Source organism: Cherax quadricarinatus, chromosome 81, assembly GCF_038502225.1.
Source record: "Cherax quadricarinatus isolate ZL_2023a chromosome 81, ASM3850222v1, whole genome shotgun sequence".
NCBI lineage: Eukaryota > Metazoa > Arthropoda > Malacostraca > Decapoda > Parastacidae > Cherax > Cherax quadricarinatus.
Window position 1 is genome coordinate 7,469,486 of NC_091372.1, and position 18,771 is coordinate 7,488,256.

General features: G+C 43.6%; 1 protein-coding gene across 2 annotated transcripts in view; it reads left to right on the forward strand.

The window, feature by feature from the left end:
• Positions 1–18,771, forward strand: part of LOC128699873 (protein O-mannosyl-transferase TMTC1) — a 158,785-nt gene that overhangs the window by 54,027 nt on the left and 85,987 nt on the right. For both annotated transcript variants that reach the window (XM_070102310.1, XM_070102311.1), the window contains exon 2: positions 6,219–6,551. In XM_070102310.1, coding sequence (XP_069958411.1) covers positions 6,244–6,551 — 308 coding nt within the window. In that variant the 5' untranslated portion in view covers positions 6,219–6,243. The remainder of the gene's footprint in view (positions 1–6,218; positions 6,552–18,771) is intronic.

An 18,771-nucleotide genomic window follows, 5' to 3' on the forward strand; every position in this document is an offset into this window, starting at 1 on the left:
GTATACACCTCTCAAGTACACACCTCTCAGGTATACACCTCTCACGTATACAACTCTCAAGTATACACCTCTCAGGTATACACCTCTCAGGTATACAACTCTCAGGTATACACCTCTCAGGTATACACCTCTCAAGTATACAACTCTCAGGTATATACCTCTCAGGTATACACCTCTCAAGTATACACCTCTCAGGTATACACCTCTCAGGTATACAACTATCAGGTATACACCTCTCAGGTATACACCTCTCAGGCATACACCTCTCAGGTATACAACTCTCAGGTATACACCTCTCAGGTATACACCTCTCAGGTATACAACTCTCAGGTATACACCTCTCAGGTATACACCTCTCAGGCATACACCTCTCAGGTATACACCTCTCAGGTATACACCTCTCAGGTATACACCTCTCAGGTATACAACTCTCAGGTATACACCTCTCAAGTATACAACTCTCAGGTATATACCTCTCAGGTATACACCTCTTAAGTATACACCTCTCAGGTATACACCTCTCAGGTATACAACTCTCAGGTATACACTTCTCAGGTATACACCTCTCAGGCATACACCTCTCAGGTATACACCTCTCAGGTATACAACTCAGGTATACACCTCTCAGGTATACACCTCTCAGGCATACACCTCTCAGGTATACGTCTCAGGTATACACCTCTCAGGTATACACCTCTCAGGTATACACCTCAGGTATACACCTCTCAGGTATACACCTCTCAGGTATACACCTCAGGTATACACCTCTCAGGTATACACCTCTCAGGTATAAACCTCTCAGGTATACACCTCTCAGGTATAAACCTCTCAGGTATACACCTCTCAGGTATACACCTCTCAAGGATACATCTCTCAGGTATACACCTCTCAGGTATACACCTCTCAGGCATACACCTCTCAGGTATACACCTCTCAGGTATACACCTCTCAGGTATACACCTCTCAGGTATACACCTCTCAGGTATACACCTCTCAGGTATACACCTCTCAGATATACACCTCTCAGGTATACACCTCTCAGGTATACACTTCTCAGGTATACACTTCTCAGATATACACCTCTCAGATATACACCTCTCAGGTATACACCTCTCAGGTATACACCTCTCAGGTATACACCTCTCAGATATACACCTCTCAGGCATACTCCTCTCAGGTATACACTTCTCAGGTATACACCTCTCAGGTATACACCTCTCAGATATACACCTCTCAGGTATACACCTCTCAGGTATACACCTCTCAGATATACACCTCTCAGGTATACACCTCTCAGGTATACACTTCTCAGGTATACACCTCTCAGATATACACCTCTCAGATATACACCTCTCAGGTATACACCTCTCAGGTATACACTTCTCAGATATACACCTCTCAGATATACACCTCTCAGGTATACACTTCTCAGGTATACACCTCTCAGATATACACCTCTCAGGTATACACCTCTCAGGTATACACTTCTCAGGTATACACCTCTCAGATATACACCTCTCAGATATACACCTCTCAGGTATACACTTCTCCGTGTATAATGGGACAATCGGGATAAACACAATTAGCCCCAAAACTATAACAGTGATCTTAAATTCACAGAACATTTCCAGTACCTGTTATAATTATGATGTGATGCAATGTTTGTTGAAAGTGATCTTAGTAATGTTTATATAAGAGTAATCTTAGTAATGTTTATGTAAGTGATCTTAGTAATGTTTATGTAAGTGATCTTAGTAATGTTAAGTAAGAGTAATCTTAGTAATGTTTATGTAAGTGATCTTAGTAATGTTTATGTAAGTGATCTTAGTAATGTTTATGTAAGAGTAATCTTAGTAATGTTTATGTAAGTGATCTTAGTAATGTTTATATAAGAGTAATCTTAGTAATGTTTATGAAAGTGATCTTAGTAATGTTTATGTAAGTGATCTTAGTAATGTTTATGTAAGAGTGATCTTAGTAATGTTTATCAAAAGAGGTGAGGGTCATCTTATGAATCAGTATATTGACATTAAGAGGGACATTAAAAAGGGGATAAGAAAAGCTAAAAGGGACTATGAAATTAAAGTTGCTAGGGATTCTAAAACTAACCCAAAAAGTTTTTTCCAGGTATATAGAACAAAAGTTAGAGATAAGATAGGTCCCCTTAAAAATAACTATGGGCATCTTACTGACAAAGAGAATGAAATGTGCTCGATTTTAAATAATTATTTTCTCTCGGTTTTTACACAGGAAGACACTAGTAATATTCCGGTAATTAATTTTTATAGTGGGCCAGAAGAAGATAAATTATGTAACATCACAGTCACTAGTGAAATGGTTGAGAAGCAGATAGACAGACTGAAGCATAAGTCGCCCGGTCCTGATGAGGTTTTTTCAAGGGTTCTAAAGGAATGCAAAATGGAAGTCTGTGAACCATTAACTAATATTTTTAATTTATCTCTTCAAACAGGTGTAGTGTCTGATATGTGGAAGATGGCTAATGTAATTCCTATTTTTAAAACAGGGGACAAGTCGTTACCGTCAAATTACCGCCCAATAAGCCTGACGTCAATTGTAGGCAAATTACTAGAGTCAATTATAGCTCAAATTATAAGAAGCCATCTCGATAAGCATAGCTTGATTAATGATACTCAGCATGGATTCACAAGAGGCCGGTCTTGTCTAACTAATTTATTAACTTTCTTCAGTAAAGCTTTTGAGACTGTTGACCACGATAAAGAATTTGATATGATTTACTTAGATTTTAGTAAGGCATTTGATAGAGTTCCGCACCAAAGACTGTTGAAGAAAGTAGCAGCTCATGGCATTGGGGGAAGGGTGCTCTCGTGGATCGAATCATGGCTCACAGACAGGAAGCAGAGAGTGTCCATAAATGGGGTTAAATCCGAGTGGGGATCAGTAACAAGTGGCGTTCCACAGGGATCAGTCTTGGGCCCGTTGTTGTTTATAATATATATCAATGATCTTGATGAAGGAATTACTAGTGATATGAGCAAATTCGCCGATGACACGAAGATAGGTACGATAATTGATTCAAACGTAGATGTTAGGGAACTTCAGGAGAATTTAGACAAACTCTACTCTTGGTCAGAAAAGTGGCAGATGCAGTTCAATGTAGATAAATGCAAGGTTCTGAAGCTCGGGAGTGTCCATAACCCTAGCACTTATAAGTTAAATAATATAGAACTTAGCCATACAGATTGCGAAAAGGACTTGGGGGTTATGGTAAGCAGCAACCTTAAACCAAGACAGCAATGCCTAAGCATACGTAATAAGGCAAATAGATTACTGGGATTTATATCAAGAAGTGTAAGCAACAGAAGTCCAGACGTCATACTGCAGCTTTATACATCATTAGTAAGGCCTCATCTAGATTATGCAGCTCAATTCTGGTCTCCATATTACAGAATGGACATAAATTCGTTAGAAAACATTCAGCGTAGGATGACTAAATTAATACATAGCATTAGAAGTCTTCCTTATGAAGAAAGATTGAAGACTCTTAAGTTACATTCACTTGTTAGACGAAGAATGAGGGGAGACCTGATCGAAGTGTATAAGTGGAAGATAGGTATTAATAAAGGGGATATTAACAAGGTCTTGAGGATATCTCTCCAAGAGAGAACCCGCAGTAATGGATTTAAATTAGATAAGTTTAGATTTAGAAAGGACATAGGAAAGTATTGGTTTGGAAATAGGGTAGTTGATGAGTGGAACAGTCTACCTAGTTGGGTTATTGAGGCTAGGACTTTGGGTAGTTTCAAATTTAGGTTAGATAAGTACATGAGTGGGAGGGGTTGGATTTGAGTGGGACTTGCACATCGGAGCTTGTTTCTTGGGTGGCATTGAAAATTGGGTTGGTCAAATGTTTGTTAGTGGGATGAATTGTAAAGGACCTGCCTAGTATGGGCCAACAGGCCTGCTGCAGTGTTCCTCCTTTCTTATGTTCTTATGTAAGAGTGATCTTATTAATATTTATGTAAGAGTGATCTTAGTAATGTTTATGTAAGAGTAATCTTAGTAATGTTTGTGATCTTAGTAATGTTTATGTAAAAGTGATCTTAGCAATGTTTATGTAAGAGTGATCTTAGCAATGTTTATGTAAGAGTGATCTTAGTAATATTTATGTAAGTGATCTTGGTAATGTTTATGTAAGAGTGATCTTAGTAATATTTATGTAAGAGTGATCTTAGTAATGTTTATGTAAGGGTGATCTTAGTAATATTTATGTAAGTGATCTTAGTAATGTTTATGTAAAAGTGATCTTAGTAATATTTATGTAAGAGTGATCTTGGTAATATTTATGTAAGTGATCTTAGTAATGTTTATGTCAGAGTGATCTTAGTAACGTTTATGAAAGAGTGATCTTAGTAATGTTTATGTAAGTGATCTTAGTAATGTTTATGTAAGTGATCTTAGTAATGTTTATGTAAGAGTGATCTTAGTAATGTTTATGTAAGTGATCTTAGTAATGTTTATGTAAGAGTGATCTTAGTAATGTTTATGTAAGTGATCTTAGTAATGTTTATGTAAGTGATCTTAGTAATGTTTATGTAAGAGTGATCTTAGTAATGTTTATGTAAGAGTGATCTTAGTAATGTTTATGTAAGTGATCTTAGTATTGTTTATGCAAGAGTGATCTTAGTAATGTTTATGTAAGTGATCTTGGTAATGTTTATGTAAGAGTGATCTTAGTAATGTTTATGTAAGTGATCTTGGTAATGTTTATGTGAGAGTGATCTTAGTAATGTTTACGTGAGCGTGATTTTAGTAATGTTTATGCAAGAGTGATCTTAGTAATGTTTATGTGAGAGTGATCTTAGTAATGTTTATGTAAGTGATCTTAGTAATGTTTATGTGAGAGTGATCTTAGTAATGTTTATGTAAGTGATCTTAGTAATGTTTATGTGAGAGTGATCTTAGTAGTGTTTATGTGAGAGTGATCTTAGTAATATTTATGCAAGAGTGATCTTAGTAATGTTTATGTGAGAGTGATCTTAGTAATGTTTATGTGAGAGTGATCTTAGTAATGTTTATGTGAGAGTGATCTTAGTAATGTTTATGTGAGAGTAAGTAGGTACCTGGGTGTTAGTTACCTTACACCTGTTGTCCCTGTTAACCTAGCATTAAGTAGGTACCTGGGTGTCAGTTACCTTACACCTGTTGTCCCTGTTAACCTATCATTAAGTAGGTGCCTCGGTGTTAGTTACCTTACACCTACTGTCCCTGTTAACCTAGCATTAAGTAGGTACCTGGGTGTTAGTTACCTTACACCTGCTGTCCCTGTTAACCTAGCATTAAGTAGGTACCTGGGTGTTAGTTACCTTATACACCTGCTGTCCCTGTTAACCTAGCATTAAGTAGGTACCTGGGTGTTAGTTACCTTACACCTGCTGTCACTGTTAACCTAGCAGTAAGTAGGTACCTGGGTGTTAGTTACCTTACACCTACTGTCACTGTTAAAATAGCTTTAAGTAGGTACCTGGGTGTTAGTTACCTTACACCTGTTGTCCCTGTTAAGCTAGCATTAAGTAGGTACCTCGGTATTAGTTACCTTACACCTGCTGCCCCTGTTAACCTAGCATTAATTAGGTACCTGGGTGTTAGTTGCCTTACACCTGCTGTCACTGTTAACCTAGCATTAAGTAGGTACCTGGGAGTTAGTTACCTTACACCTGCTGTCACTGTTAACCTAGCATTAAGTAGGTACCTGGGTGTTAGTTACCTTACACCTGCTGTCACTGTTAAAACAGCATAAAGTAGGTACCTGGATGTTAGTTACCTTACACCTGCTGTCACTGTTAACCTAGCAGTAAGTATGTACCTGGGTGTTAATCACCTTACACCTCCTATCCCTCTTCACCTAGCAATAAAATAGGTGTTAGTGTTAGTGGACTAGTGTGGGTAGCATCCTGGAGGACAAGACTGAGGGACCACAGCGGAAATAAGACAGACAGTCCTCAATGACGTAGACTTTCTTGGGTTGTCCTGGGTAGCTAACCCTCCGGTGTTAGAAATCCAAACAAAATCTTATCTTAACCCTCTGAAGGTCTGTAGTATAAGATGATTTTTTCCGTGAAAATTGCTCCCTGAGATTACATTATGGATGGGAAGGACAGAGAGTGCACATCACACCTGGTACTTCAACTCCTAAGCTGACGTTATCTATAGAATATTGAGAAACAATTTTTTCACAGGCGTATTGTTCCTTGAGATCTCACCATGGATAGAGGCAGTGAGTGCACATCACACCAGTGCAGAGCAAGGTTCAAATCCCCGGGAGTCCAGGAAAGAGAGTACACACCACGCACCTGGATGTTTCTGGTAGTCTGGACCACTGGGGTCCTGGTCTACTCTAATGGTCTGACTGGAGACTTCGTTCACGACGACATCAGTGCCATCACCACCAACCCTGATGTCCTGGGGACCAGTACAGTCTCTCAGGTCTTCTTTAATGACTTCTGGGGTAGGTCCCTCTGGGACTCACTCTCCCACAAGTCTTACAGACCCCTCACCACTCTCACTTTCAGGTAACTCTTAATGTATTCTTGTAGGATTATATTACCACCGAGGGCTAAATCAGTAAGGGTCATTATTATTATTATTTTATATAATTATTATTATTGTTAATGATGATAACAAAAAGACAAATAATAAAAATAATAAAATAATAATAGTATTATATTATTATAATTATCATTATTGTTATATTATTATTATTGATGCCCTTAATAATATTAAAATAATACTATTATTTTATTATTACTATAATTAACATCAACAACAGCAATAATAATAAGAAAAATAATAATAATTATATTATTATTATTACCAGCATTATTAACAGTTATTATTATTATTCTCACTAAAATCATTTCCGTCAAACACAAAAATATATATTAGTACGACTAATTAATAATATTCATTTAGCGAGCAGCAAAATATACGTCCCGAAAATATTTTGGATGTTCCCAGAATTAAGAACATTTCTAATATGTTACTTGAAAGACGAGACGAAGAGAATAACGAGGAGCCGAGTGCTGCATCTCTGGAGGAACCAACTGGCTTGCTGGGTGCCACAGTCTTGCTGGGTGCCACAGTCTTGCTGGGTGCCACAGTCTTGTATGTTCTGGCTTGCTGGGTGCCACAGTCTTGTGTAGTCTGGCTTGCTGGGTGCCACAGTCTTGCTGGGTGCCACAGTCTTGTGTAGTCTGGCTTGCTGGGTGCCACAGTCTTGTATGTTCTGGCTTGCTGGGTGCCACAGTCTTGCTGGGTGCCACAGTCTTGCTGGGTGCCACAGTCTTGTGTAGTCTGGCTTGCTGGGTGCCACAGTCTTGTGTAGTCTGGCTTGCTGGGTGCCACAGTCTTGTATGTTCTGGCTTGCTGGGTGCCACAGTCTTGTGTAGTCTGGCTTGCTGGGTGCCACAGTCTTGTATGTTCTGGCTTGCTGGGTGCCACAGTCTTGTGTAGTCTGGCTTGCTGGGTGCCACAGTCTTGTATGTTCTGGCTTGCTGGGTGCCACAGTCTTGTATGTTCTGGCTTGCTGGGTGCCACAGTCTTGCTGGGTGCCACAGTCTTGTATAGTCTGGCTTGCTGGGTGCCACAGTCTTGTATGTTCTGGCTTGCTGGGTGCCACAGTCTTGTGTAGTCTGGCTTGCTGGGTGCCACAGTCTTGTATGTTCTGGCTTGCTGGGTGCCACAGTCTTGTGTAGTCTGGCTTGCTGGGTGCCACAGTCTTGTATGTTCTGGCTTGCTGGGTGCCACAGTCTTGTATGTTCTGGCTTGCTGGGTGCCACAGTCTTGTGTAGTCTGGCTTGCTGGGTGCCACAGTCTTGTATGTTCTGGCTTGCTGGGTGCCACAGTCTTGTGTAGTCTGGCTTGCTGGGTGCCACAGTCTTGTGTAGTCTGGCTTGCTGGGTGCCACAGTCTTGTATGTTCTGGCTTGCTGGGTGCCACAGTCTTGTATGTTCTGGCTTGCTGGGTGCCACAGTCTTGTGTAGTCTGGCTTGCTGGGTGCCACAGTCTTGTATGTTCTGGCTTGCTGGGTGCCACAGTCTTGTGTAGTCTGGCTTGCTGGGTGCCACAGTCTTGCTGGGTGCCACAGTCTTGTGTAGTCTGGCTTGCTGGGTGCCACAGTCTTGTATGTTCTGGCTTGCTGGGTGCCACAGTCTTGTGTAGTCTGGCTTGCTGGGTGCCACAGTCTTGCTGGGTGCCACAGTCTTGTATGTTCTGGCTTGCTGGGTGCCACAGTCTTGTATGTTCTGGCTTGCTGGGTGCCACAGTCTTGTATGTTCTGGCTTGCTGGGTGCCACAGTCTTGTATGTTCTGGCTTGCTGGGTGCCACAGTCTTGTGTAGTCTGGCTTGCTGGGTGCCACAGTCTTGCTGGGTGCCACAGTCTTGTATGTTCTGGCTTGCTGGGTGCCACAGTCTTGTATGTTCTGGCTTGCTGGGTGCCACAGTCTTGTATGTTCTGGCTTGCTGGGTGCCACAGTCTTGTGCAGTCTGGCTTGCTGGGTGCCACAGTCTTGCTGGGTGCCACAGTCTTGTATGTTCTGGCTTGCTGGGTGCCACAGTCTTGTATGTTCTGGCTTGCTGGGTGCCACAGTCTTGTGTAGTCTGGCTTGCTGGGTGCCACAGTCTTGTATGTTCTGGCTTGCTGGGTGCCACAGTCTTGTGTAGTCTGGCTTGCTGGGTGCCAGAGTCTTGCTGGGTGCCACAGTCTTGTATGTTCTGGCTTGCTGGGTGCCACAGTCTTGTCTAGTCTGGCTTGCTGGGTGCCACAGTCTTGTATGTTCTGGCTTGCTGGGTGCCACAGTCTTGTATGTTCTGGCTTGCTGGGTGCCACAGTCTTGTATGTTCTGGCTTGCTGGGTGCCACAGTCTTGTATGTTCTGGCTTGCTGGGTGCCACAGTCTTGTATGTCCTGGCTTGCTGGGTGCCACAGTTTTGTCTAGTCTGGCTTGTCGGGTGCCACAGTCTTGTATGTTCTGGCTTGCTGGGTGCCACAGTCTTGTCTAGTCTGGCCCTGTGAGTGCCACAGTCTTGTCTAGTCTGGCACTGTGGGTGCCAAAGTCTTGTCTAGTCTGGCCCTGTGAGTGCCAGAATCTTGTCTAGTAATGTATATATATATATATATATATATATATATATATATATATATATATATATATATATATATATATATCGTGCCGAATAGGTAAAACTTGCGATTTTGGCTTAAATAGCAACGCTCTTCTTGCCGAATAAGGCAAGCGAAAATTCGTGTATGCAATAATTTCGCAAAAATCATTCTGAACCTAACGAAAAAAAAATATATTTCACTGTGTTTGTTTATTATTAAATTATTGTAAACCTATCTAAAATATATTTAGCTGGATTAGGCTAAATTAAATTGCGCTTGTTATAATAAGGTCAGGTAAGTTTTCTAAGGTTCTTTTGGTACAAAATTATTAATTTTTACATTAACATAAATGAAAAAATATATCTTTAAACGTATAAGATTAATTTTAAGGAAGGACTTAATTTTAAATGAGTTCTTGCTAATTGACCAATTTTACGTATTCGGCACGATATATATATGTATGTATATATATATATATATATATATATATATATATATATATATATATATATATATATATATATATATATATATATATATTATGTATATATATATATATATATATATATATATATATATATATATATAAAGCACTGCGTACCTTGTCCCAAGGTTCGTAGGTTCGAGTCTCCTTCAGCCAGAGATCAGTGTTTATATATATATATATATATATATATATATATATATATATCACACACACACACACACACACACACACATACACACACACACACACACACACACACACACACACACACACACACACAGACACACACACACACACATACACACACACGCACACACGCACACACACACACACACACACACACACACACACACACACACACACACACACACACACACACACACACACACACACACACACACACACACACACACACACACAGGAGCCAGGAGCTAGGACTCGACCCCTGCAACCACAAATAGGTGAGTACACACACACACACACACACACACACACACACACACACACGAGGTGTCAGAGTGGGCACCTGTGACCAGCGGGGTCCCGCAGGGGTCAGTCCTAGGACCAGTGCTGTTTCTGGTATTTGTGAACGACATGACGGAAGGAATAGACTCTGAGGTGTCCTTGTTTGCAGATGACGTGAAGTTGATGAGAAGAATACACTCGATCGAAGACCAGGCAGAACTACAAAGGGATCTGGACAGGCTGCAGACCTGGTCCAGAAATTGGCTCCTGGAGTTCAATCCCACCAAGTGCAAAGTCATGAAGATTGGGGAAGGGCAAAGAAGGCCGCAGACGGAGTACAGTCTAGGGGGTCAGAGACTACAAACCTCACTCAAGGAAAAAGATCTTGGGGTGAGTATAACACCAGGCACATCTCCTGAAGCGCACATCAACCAAATAACTGCTGCAGCATATGGGCGCCTAGCAAATCTCAGAACAGCATTCCGACATCTTAATAAGGAATCGTTCAGGACCCTGTACACCGTATACGTTAGGCCCATATTGGAGTATGCGGCACCAGTTTGGAACCCACACCTAGCCAAGCACGTAAAGAAACTAGAGAAAGTGCAAAGGTTTGCAACAAGACTAGTCCCAGAGCTAAGAGGTATGTCCTACGAGGAGAGGTTAAGGGAAATCAACCTGACGACACTGGAGGACAGGAGAGATAGGGGGGACATGATAACGACATACAAAATACTGAGGGGAATTGACAAGGTGGACAAAGACAGGATGTTCCAGAGATTGGACACAGTAACAAGGGGACACAGTTGGAAGCTAAAGACACAGATGAATCACAGGGATGTTAGGAAGTATTTCTTCAGCCACAGAGTAGTCAGTAAGTGGAATAGTTTGGGAAGCGATGTAGTGGAGGCAGAATCCATACATAGCTTTAAGCAGAGGTATGATAAAGCTCACGGCTCGGGGAGAGTGACCTAGTAGCGATCAGTGAAGAGGCGGGGCCAGGAGCTCGGACTCGACCCCCGCAACCTCAACTAGGTGAGTACAACTAGGTGAGTACACACACACACACACACACACATAGTGTCACAAGTGTCACAAGCGCCAGGCTCCGAGAATCTTAGTGCTTTTAGGGCGTGTTTTAGCAGCTAGAAGCAACCAGTGTTAGTGATAACGTCAGTGAACAACCCTACAAGTGATAACCAGTGTATTAGCAAACATAAATAAAGTGAAGGCGAGAGAAAGCCTGAAATTATACAACAAAATTTCAAAGCGCCAGTCGTTGAGGCCTAGTTGGCACCTGTTGCCACATTGTTACACATATACAAAGTACAAATCGAGTGACTAAAGAGAAAAGACCAAATAGAATTAAGAGAGGCATAAAGTGATAACCAGTGTATTAGCAAACATAAATAAAGTGAAGGCGAGAGAAAGCCTGAAATTATACAACAAAATTTCAAAGCGCCAGTCGCCAGTCCACCCAGGATAACCCAAGAAAGTCAGTGTGTCATCGAGCTGTCTAACTTATTTCCATTGTCCTTAATCTTGTCCCCCAGGATGCACCTCGACTAACACCCAGGTACCTATTTGCTGCTAGGTGAACATAGGTGTAAGGAAACGTACACATATAGTTGGCAACATTGTACAATATACGACAAATCGAGTGACTAAAGAGAAAAGACCAAATAGAATTAAGAGAGGGTGGCTAACGACAAAATGTGATGTAGCACACAGAGTGAACAAGCTAGCCAGAAAGGGGATATATATATATATATACATACATATACATAAATATAAGCAGAGGTGGTGGCAGCAGTAGGCCTGAGGGAGTAGCGCCGCCATAACAGGCTGGGTGTCATCACAAATAAGTAGTGTACTTACCCAAAGTGAAGTGTAAATTATAAAAGTAGCAGTATACAAGTGATAAGTGTGGTAAATGAGGACTCAAAAGGGCAACGAGATAAGAATAGCGAAGAAGCCAGCGGCGGAAGGGCGAGGTGCACGAGTCATCGTACAGCAAGCATCGTACAGCGAGCATCGTACATCAGGCATCTGGATGGACGTCCCCTCTGACCAGTAACGTACAAATCACCTGTTTTGTGGTTGGCGGGGAGTCTGAGTGATAGAGCCGGCCCAGCGGTCACTGGTAACTCGATATCTAAACCCTGCTCCAGAGCGATTATCATACACACAACACCTAGCAGTAGTAGGAAGATAAACTTTGTAGGAGTAAGGATTAAGCAGGAGGATTAAGTCGTGGCTAATGGGACTACAGCCCTGACAACAGTTTCGAGAGATAATGGTCTAGGACACAAAGACAGTACAATCTGAGAAGCAAGTACTGGGTACACATGTAGTAACTAGGTGAAAGAATGACTTGTTAACACACGCTAGTATTATAATTATTAGAACTACTTTCAGTGTTAATGGTATCTCATTAGTATTACGGATACACAGAAGTGAATTGTATTTCTGGGACATATAAACAACTGACGTGCTCACACACACACACACGCGCGCACACACATACACACTCGGGGCCAGGAGATGGGTCTCGACCCCTGAAACCACAACTAGGTGAGTACACACAGCTGATCCTTGGAATTTGACCGCCTCCCCCACAGACCTCTTACCTTTCCCCTCCCTCGCGTTTCTCCCTCTCAATACCCTCTTTCCCTCCTTTCTCCCTCTCTCTTTCTCTCCCTCTCCCTCTCTTTCTCCCTCTCTCTACCCTTTCTCTCCCCCTCACATTTCTCTCTCTCCCCCTTGGTCTTATCCCTCACCCCCATACTCTCTCCTCTCTCTCCCTCTTTCTACCCTTTCTCTCTCCTCTCTCTCCCTCTTTCTACCCTTTCTCTCTCTCCCCCACACCCTCTCCCTCCTCTACACATGTAGTAAAAGGTAGTACATAACTGGGTGAAAGAATGACTTGTTAACACACGCTAGTATTATAATTAGAACTACTCTCAGTGTTAGTGGTATCTCATTAGTATTACGGATACACAGAAGTGAATTGTATTTCTGGGACATATAAACAACTGACGTGCTCACACACACACACACGCGCGCACACACATACACACTCGGGGCCAGGAGCTGGGTCTCGACCCCGAAACCACAACTAGGTGAGTACACACAGCTGATCCTTGGAATTTGACTGCCTCCCCCACAGACATCTTACCTTTTCCCTCCCTCGCGTTTCTCTCTCTCATAGCCTTCTTCCCTCCTTTCTCCCTCTCTCTCTCTTTCTCTCCCTCTCCCTCTCCCTCTCTTTCTCCCTCTCTCTACCCTTTCTCTCCCCCCTCACATTTCTCTCCCTCCCCCTTGGTCTTATCCCTCACCCCCAAACCCTTTCTCTCTCCTTTCTCTCCCTCTTCCTACCCTCTCTCTCTCTCCCCCACACCCTCTCCCTCCTCTAGCCTTCTGTCTGTGGTAATAAAAAGTAAAAAAAAAAAAAAAATAAAAAAAAAAATAAAAAAAAAAAAAAATGGGTGGCCTTAGAGGACGGAAACCCAGAGATCTGGTGGACGAACCAGGGAGGAAAGACTGGGAGCTAGAGCTCCAAAAAAGGGAGGAAGAGTGGGGAAGGAAGATAGTAGAGCTTGGTAAGAAAATGGAGGAGCGGATAGCTGAAGAGTGCAGGAAGTGGGAAGTACAGGTCTTAGCAGCAGAAGCTAGGATACAGTGCTTAGAAGAGAAACTGCAAAGCCTGAAACAGATTAGAGAGACAAATGACAATTCAGGTGTGACATCAGGAAATTCAAAGTCAGGCGCAGACAAGGGGATGGTAAGCAACAACGGAGACATGCCGAACATGAAGGCCCTATCAGACCCACGTGGGGCCAGGGAAAAGACGACGAGCACACTAAGATCAAACGACAGGTCCGAAGACAATGAAGGTATGCTATATGCAGAGATTCTAACAGCCAACTGCAGTAGCAAGGGACAGCTGGTCAGGAAAGACAGTCCACTGAGAATAGAAGTTTCAGATATGACAGGGACTGAAGGCAAGAACATGTCAATGGAAGGAAATAAAATGCCTCAGAGGACGCAGATGGAGACTCAGTGGGAGGAGGAAAGGGCGAGGTCAGTTTTTGTGTACGGGCTCCAAGAAGCCAAGGGGGCCAACTTTGAAGAAATAAAACAGGAGGAGAAAAAAATGATTGAAGGCATCATGAAAACAATAGGGGAGGGCAATATGACCCAGGTGACAAATTTTCAGAGAATTGGGTGGTTTGCGAGTGGAAGGATACGGCCTGTCAGAGTAACTTTCAAGGAAGAATCAGTTCGAACCAGGATTCTGCAAGAGAAAGCAAGACTGAGGGACAAAGAGGGGTACCAGAGAGTATACCTCGACCGCGACAGAACACAAGAAGAAAGGACTACACTGAAAGAGAGGGTACAGAGACGCAAGGAGGAACGAGAAGCAATGAAAATGAGCAGGACCCAGACACAGGAGGAAGGGCAAACACACCCCACAGAATCTCCCACCAAAAGACTCCACCCGCGACATTCCCAACGCAACTGAGCAACCTATACTACAACCCACTCACTGTTCCCTCTGCCACCAATCCCCATATCACAAACCTCACCCCAACAGCTGTCCCTTATGGGCATTCTGACCCCACCCCCATCAACACAAACCCCACCTACACCACAGCCCCATATAGGCCCCCACCAAGGCTCTCGCTCCCCCAACCCCAATATTCTTGCATGACCACAATGATAGAAAAGAAACTAAAGGTTTGGTACACAAACGCGGATGGAATAATGAATAAACATGAGGAGTGGAATGAAAGAATCAGTGAAAAATCCCCAGACATCATAGCAGTCACAGAAACAAAACTCGCTGAGACAATAACAGACACAATCTTCCCAACAGGATATCAGATCCTGAGGAAAGATAGAAGGAGTAGAGGGGGAGGAGGGGTTGCACTGCTCATAAAACACCGATGGGGATTTGAGGAAATGGAAGGCATGGACATGATTGGAGAAAGAGACTACATTGTAGGTACAATTCAGTCCGGAGAACATAAAGTAGTCATTGGAGTGATGTATAACCCACCACAGAACTGCAGGAGGCCAAGAGAGGAGTACGAAGAAAACAACAGGGTGATGGTGGACACACTGGCTGAGGTGGCAAGAAGAGCTCACTCGAGCAGAGCAAAGTTACTGGTAATGGGCGATTTCAACCACAGGGAGATCGACTGGGAAAACCTGGAGCCACATGGGGGTCCCGAAACATGGAGAGCCAAGATGATGGATGTGGTACTTGGAAACCTCATGCATCAACATGTCAGGGACACAACCAGAGAGAGAGGGGAGGATGAGCCAGCAAGACTGGATCTTGTGTTCACCCTGAGCAGTTCAGACATTGAGGACATCACTTATGAGAGGCCCCTTGGAGCTAGCGATCATGTGGTTCTGAGTTTTGACTATATAGTAGAGTTACAAGTGGAGAAGGTAACAGGAACTGAAGGGGACAGGCCAAACTATAAAAGGGGGGACTACACAGGTATGAGAAACTTCCTGCAGGAGGTTCAGTGGGACAGAGAAATGGTAGGAAAATCAGTAAACGAGATGATGGAATATGTGGCAACAAAGTGCAAGGAGGCAGAGGAAAGTTTTGTTCCCAAGGGAAACGGAAATAATAGGAAGACCAAAACGAGTCCTTGGTTTACCCGAAGGTGTAGGGAGGCAAAAACTAAGTGCAACAGAGAATGGAAAAGGTACAGGAGGCATAGGACCCAGGAAAACAAGGAGATTAGTAGAAGAGCCAGAAACGAGTATGCACAGATAAGGAGGGAGGCCCAGCGACAGTATGAAAACGACATAGCATCGAAAGTCAAATCTGACCCGAAACTGCTGTATAGCCACATTAGGAGGAAGACAACAGTCAAGGACCAGGTGATAAGGCTGAGGAAAGAAGGTGGAGAACTCACAAGAAACGATCAAGAGGTATGTGAGGAGCTAAACAAGAGATTTAAGGAAGTATTTACAGTAGAGACAGGAAGGACTCTGGGGGGACAGACCAGACGGGGACACCAGCAAGGAATACACCAACAAGTGTTGGACGACATACATACAGATGAGGAGGAGGTGAAGAAACTGCTAAGGGACATCGATACCTCAAAGGCAATGGGACCAGACAACATCTCCCCGTGGGTCCTTAGAGAGGGAGCAGATATGTTGTGCGTGCCACTTACCACAATCTTCAACACATCCCTGGAAACTGGGCAACTACCTGAGGTATGGAAGACGGCAAATGTAGTTCCCATTTTTAAAAAAGGAGACAGAAAAGAGGCACTAAACTATAGACCTGTGTCATTGACGTGTATAGTATGCAAAATTATGGAGAAGATTATCAGGAGGAGAGTGGTGGAGCACCTGGAACGGAACAGGAGTATAAATGCCAACCAGCACGGATTCACGGAAGGCAAATCCTGTGTCACAAACCTTCTGGAGTTTTATGATAAAATAACAGAAGTAAGACAAGAGAGAGAGGGGTGGGTTGATTGCATCTTCTTGGACTGCAAGAAGGCCTTTGACACAGTTCCTCACAAGAGATTAGTGCAGAAGCTAGAGCATCAGGCGCATATAACAGGAAGGGCACTGCAATGGATCAGAGAATACCTGACAGGGAGGCAACAACGAGTCATGGTACGTAATGATGTATCACAGTGGGCACCTGTGACGAGCGGGGTCCCACAGGGGTCGGTCCTAGGACCAGTGCTATTTTTGGTATATGTGAACGACATGACGGAAGGGTTAGACTCAGAAGTGTCCCTGTTTGCAGATGATGTGAAGTTAATGAGGAGAATTAAATCTGATGAGGACCAGGCAGGACTTCAAAGAGACCTGGACAGACTGGACACCTGGTCCAGCAAATGGCTTCTCGAATTTAATCCTGCCAAATGCAAAGTCATGAAGATGGGGGAGGGGCACAGAAGACCACAGACAGAGTATAGGCTAGGTGGCCAAAGACTGCAAACCTCACTCAAGGAGAAAGATCTTGGGGTGAGTATAACACCGAGCATGTCTCCGGAAGCACACATCAATCAGATAACTGCTGCAGCATATGGGCGCCTGGCAAACCTGAGAACAGCATTCCGATACCTTAGTAAGGAATCATTCAAGACACTGTACACCGTGTATGTCAGGCCCATACTGGAGTATGCAGCACCTGTTTGGAACCCGCACTTGATAAAGCACGTCAAGAAACTAGAGAAAGTACAAAGGTTTGCGACAAGGTTAGTTCCGGAGCTAAGGGGAATGTCCTATGAGGAAAGATTAAGGGAAATCGGCCTGACCACACTGGAGGACAGGAGGGTCAGGGGAGACATGATAACGACATATAAAATACTGCGTGGAATAGACAAGGTGGACAAAGACAAGATGTTCCAGGGAGGGGACACAGAAACAAGAGGCCACAATTGGAAGTTGAAGACACAAATGAGTCAGAGAGATAGTAGGAAGTATTTCTTCAGTCATAGAGTTGTAAGGCAGTGGAATAGCCTAGAAAATGACGTAGTGGAGGCAGGAACCATACACAGTTTTAAGACGAGGTTTGATAAAGCTCATGGAGCGGGGAGAGAGAGGGCCTAGTAGCAACCGGTGAAGAGGCGGGGCCAGGAGCTAGGACTCGACCCCTGCAACCACAAATAGGTGAGTACAAATAGGTGAGTACACATAGTTTTAAGGCGAGGTATGATAAGCTCATGGGGCAGGGAGAGAGAGGACCTAGTAGCAATCAGTGAAGAGGCGGGGCCAGAAGCTATTACTCGACCCCTGCAACCACAAATAGGTGAGGAGCTAAGACTCGACCCTGTCATGTAGGGGGGGTGATGATTAGGGGAATATGGGGGTAAGCGGGGGGAGTCAGTAGGTAGGGGACAGGCGAGGTGGTAGGAGTGAGGTATGCGGAGGGAGGTAGGTAATGTGAGGTCACTGGTGACTACACCTTCACCTCTCATTACCCTACCTGCCACACTACACTACTCACCCTCTCACTACTTTAACTAAACATAAATAAATGGAGAAAATAACGGGGACAGTGAATATTACTATTCTACTCAAACACAGTTTATTATTACGTCTTTGTACAATAATATATTTGGGAACAGAACATTATTGTGGTTTAGATAAATGGGATGGTACACATAAGCAGTGAGACAGGGAACACAATCAACTTGACCAAAATGAATGTAACTTACAATATAGCACAGAGGACAGTTCACTACAGGAACTAAGCCACAGGTCCCAGGACCGACACAGCACGAGTACGGCGCCAAGCCAGTACTCTGCCCAATGCCTCCAACAGTCTCTCCTCCCAAGACTCTCCAGCTCAGCTCTGCTCACAGGCCAGAGCTCTGCTCGAATCTCTGCTCAGGAGCTCTGCATCCCAGCAGCAGCTCCGCTCCAATCTCCCGATCATGCTCTTCCTTGGGCTTTTATGGTGATCCAAGCACCCTCCACAACCACGTGTTGCGACCTGACGCCGAGCTCTGACGCTGTTAAGAACAAAAGACCTCAGACGTGGGCGTGGCTACAGACGTCTGCCAAGGCAAGGTGTGACTATATAATTGGTTAAATTAGGTCTCCCCAGAGACCTCACAAGCCCAGCTGGACTACATCACATCCCCCTTTCTCCCCCAGTTTAAAATATCTGAGAACTAGGACA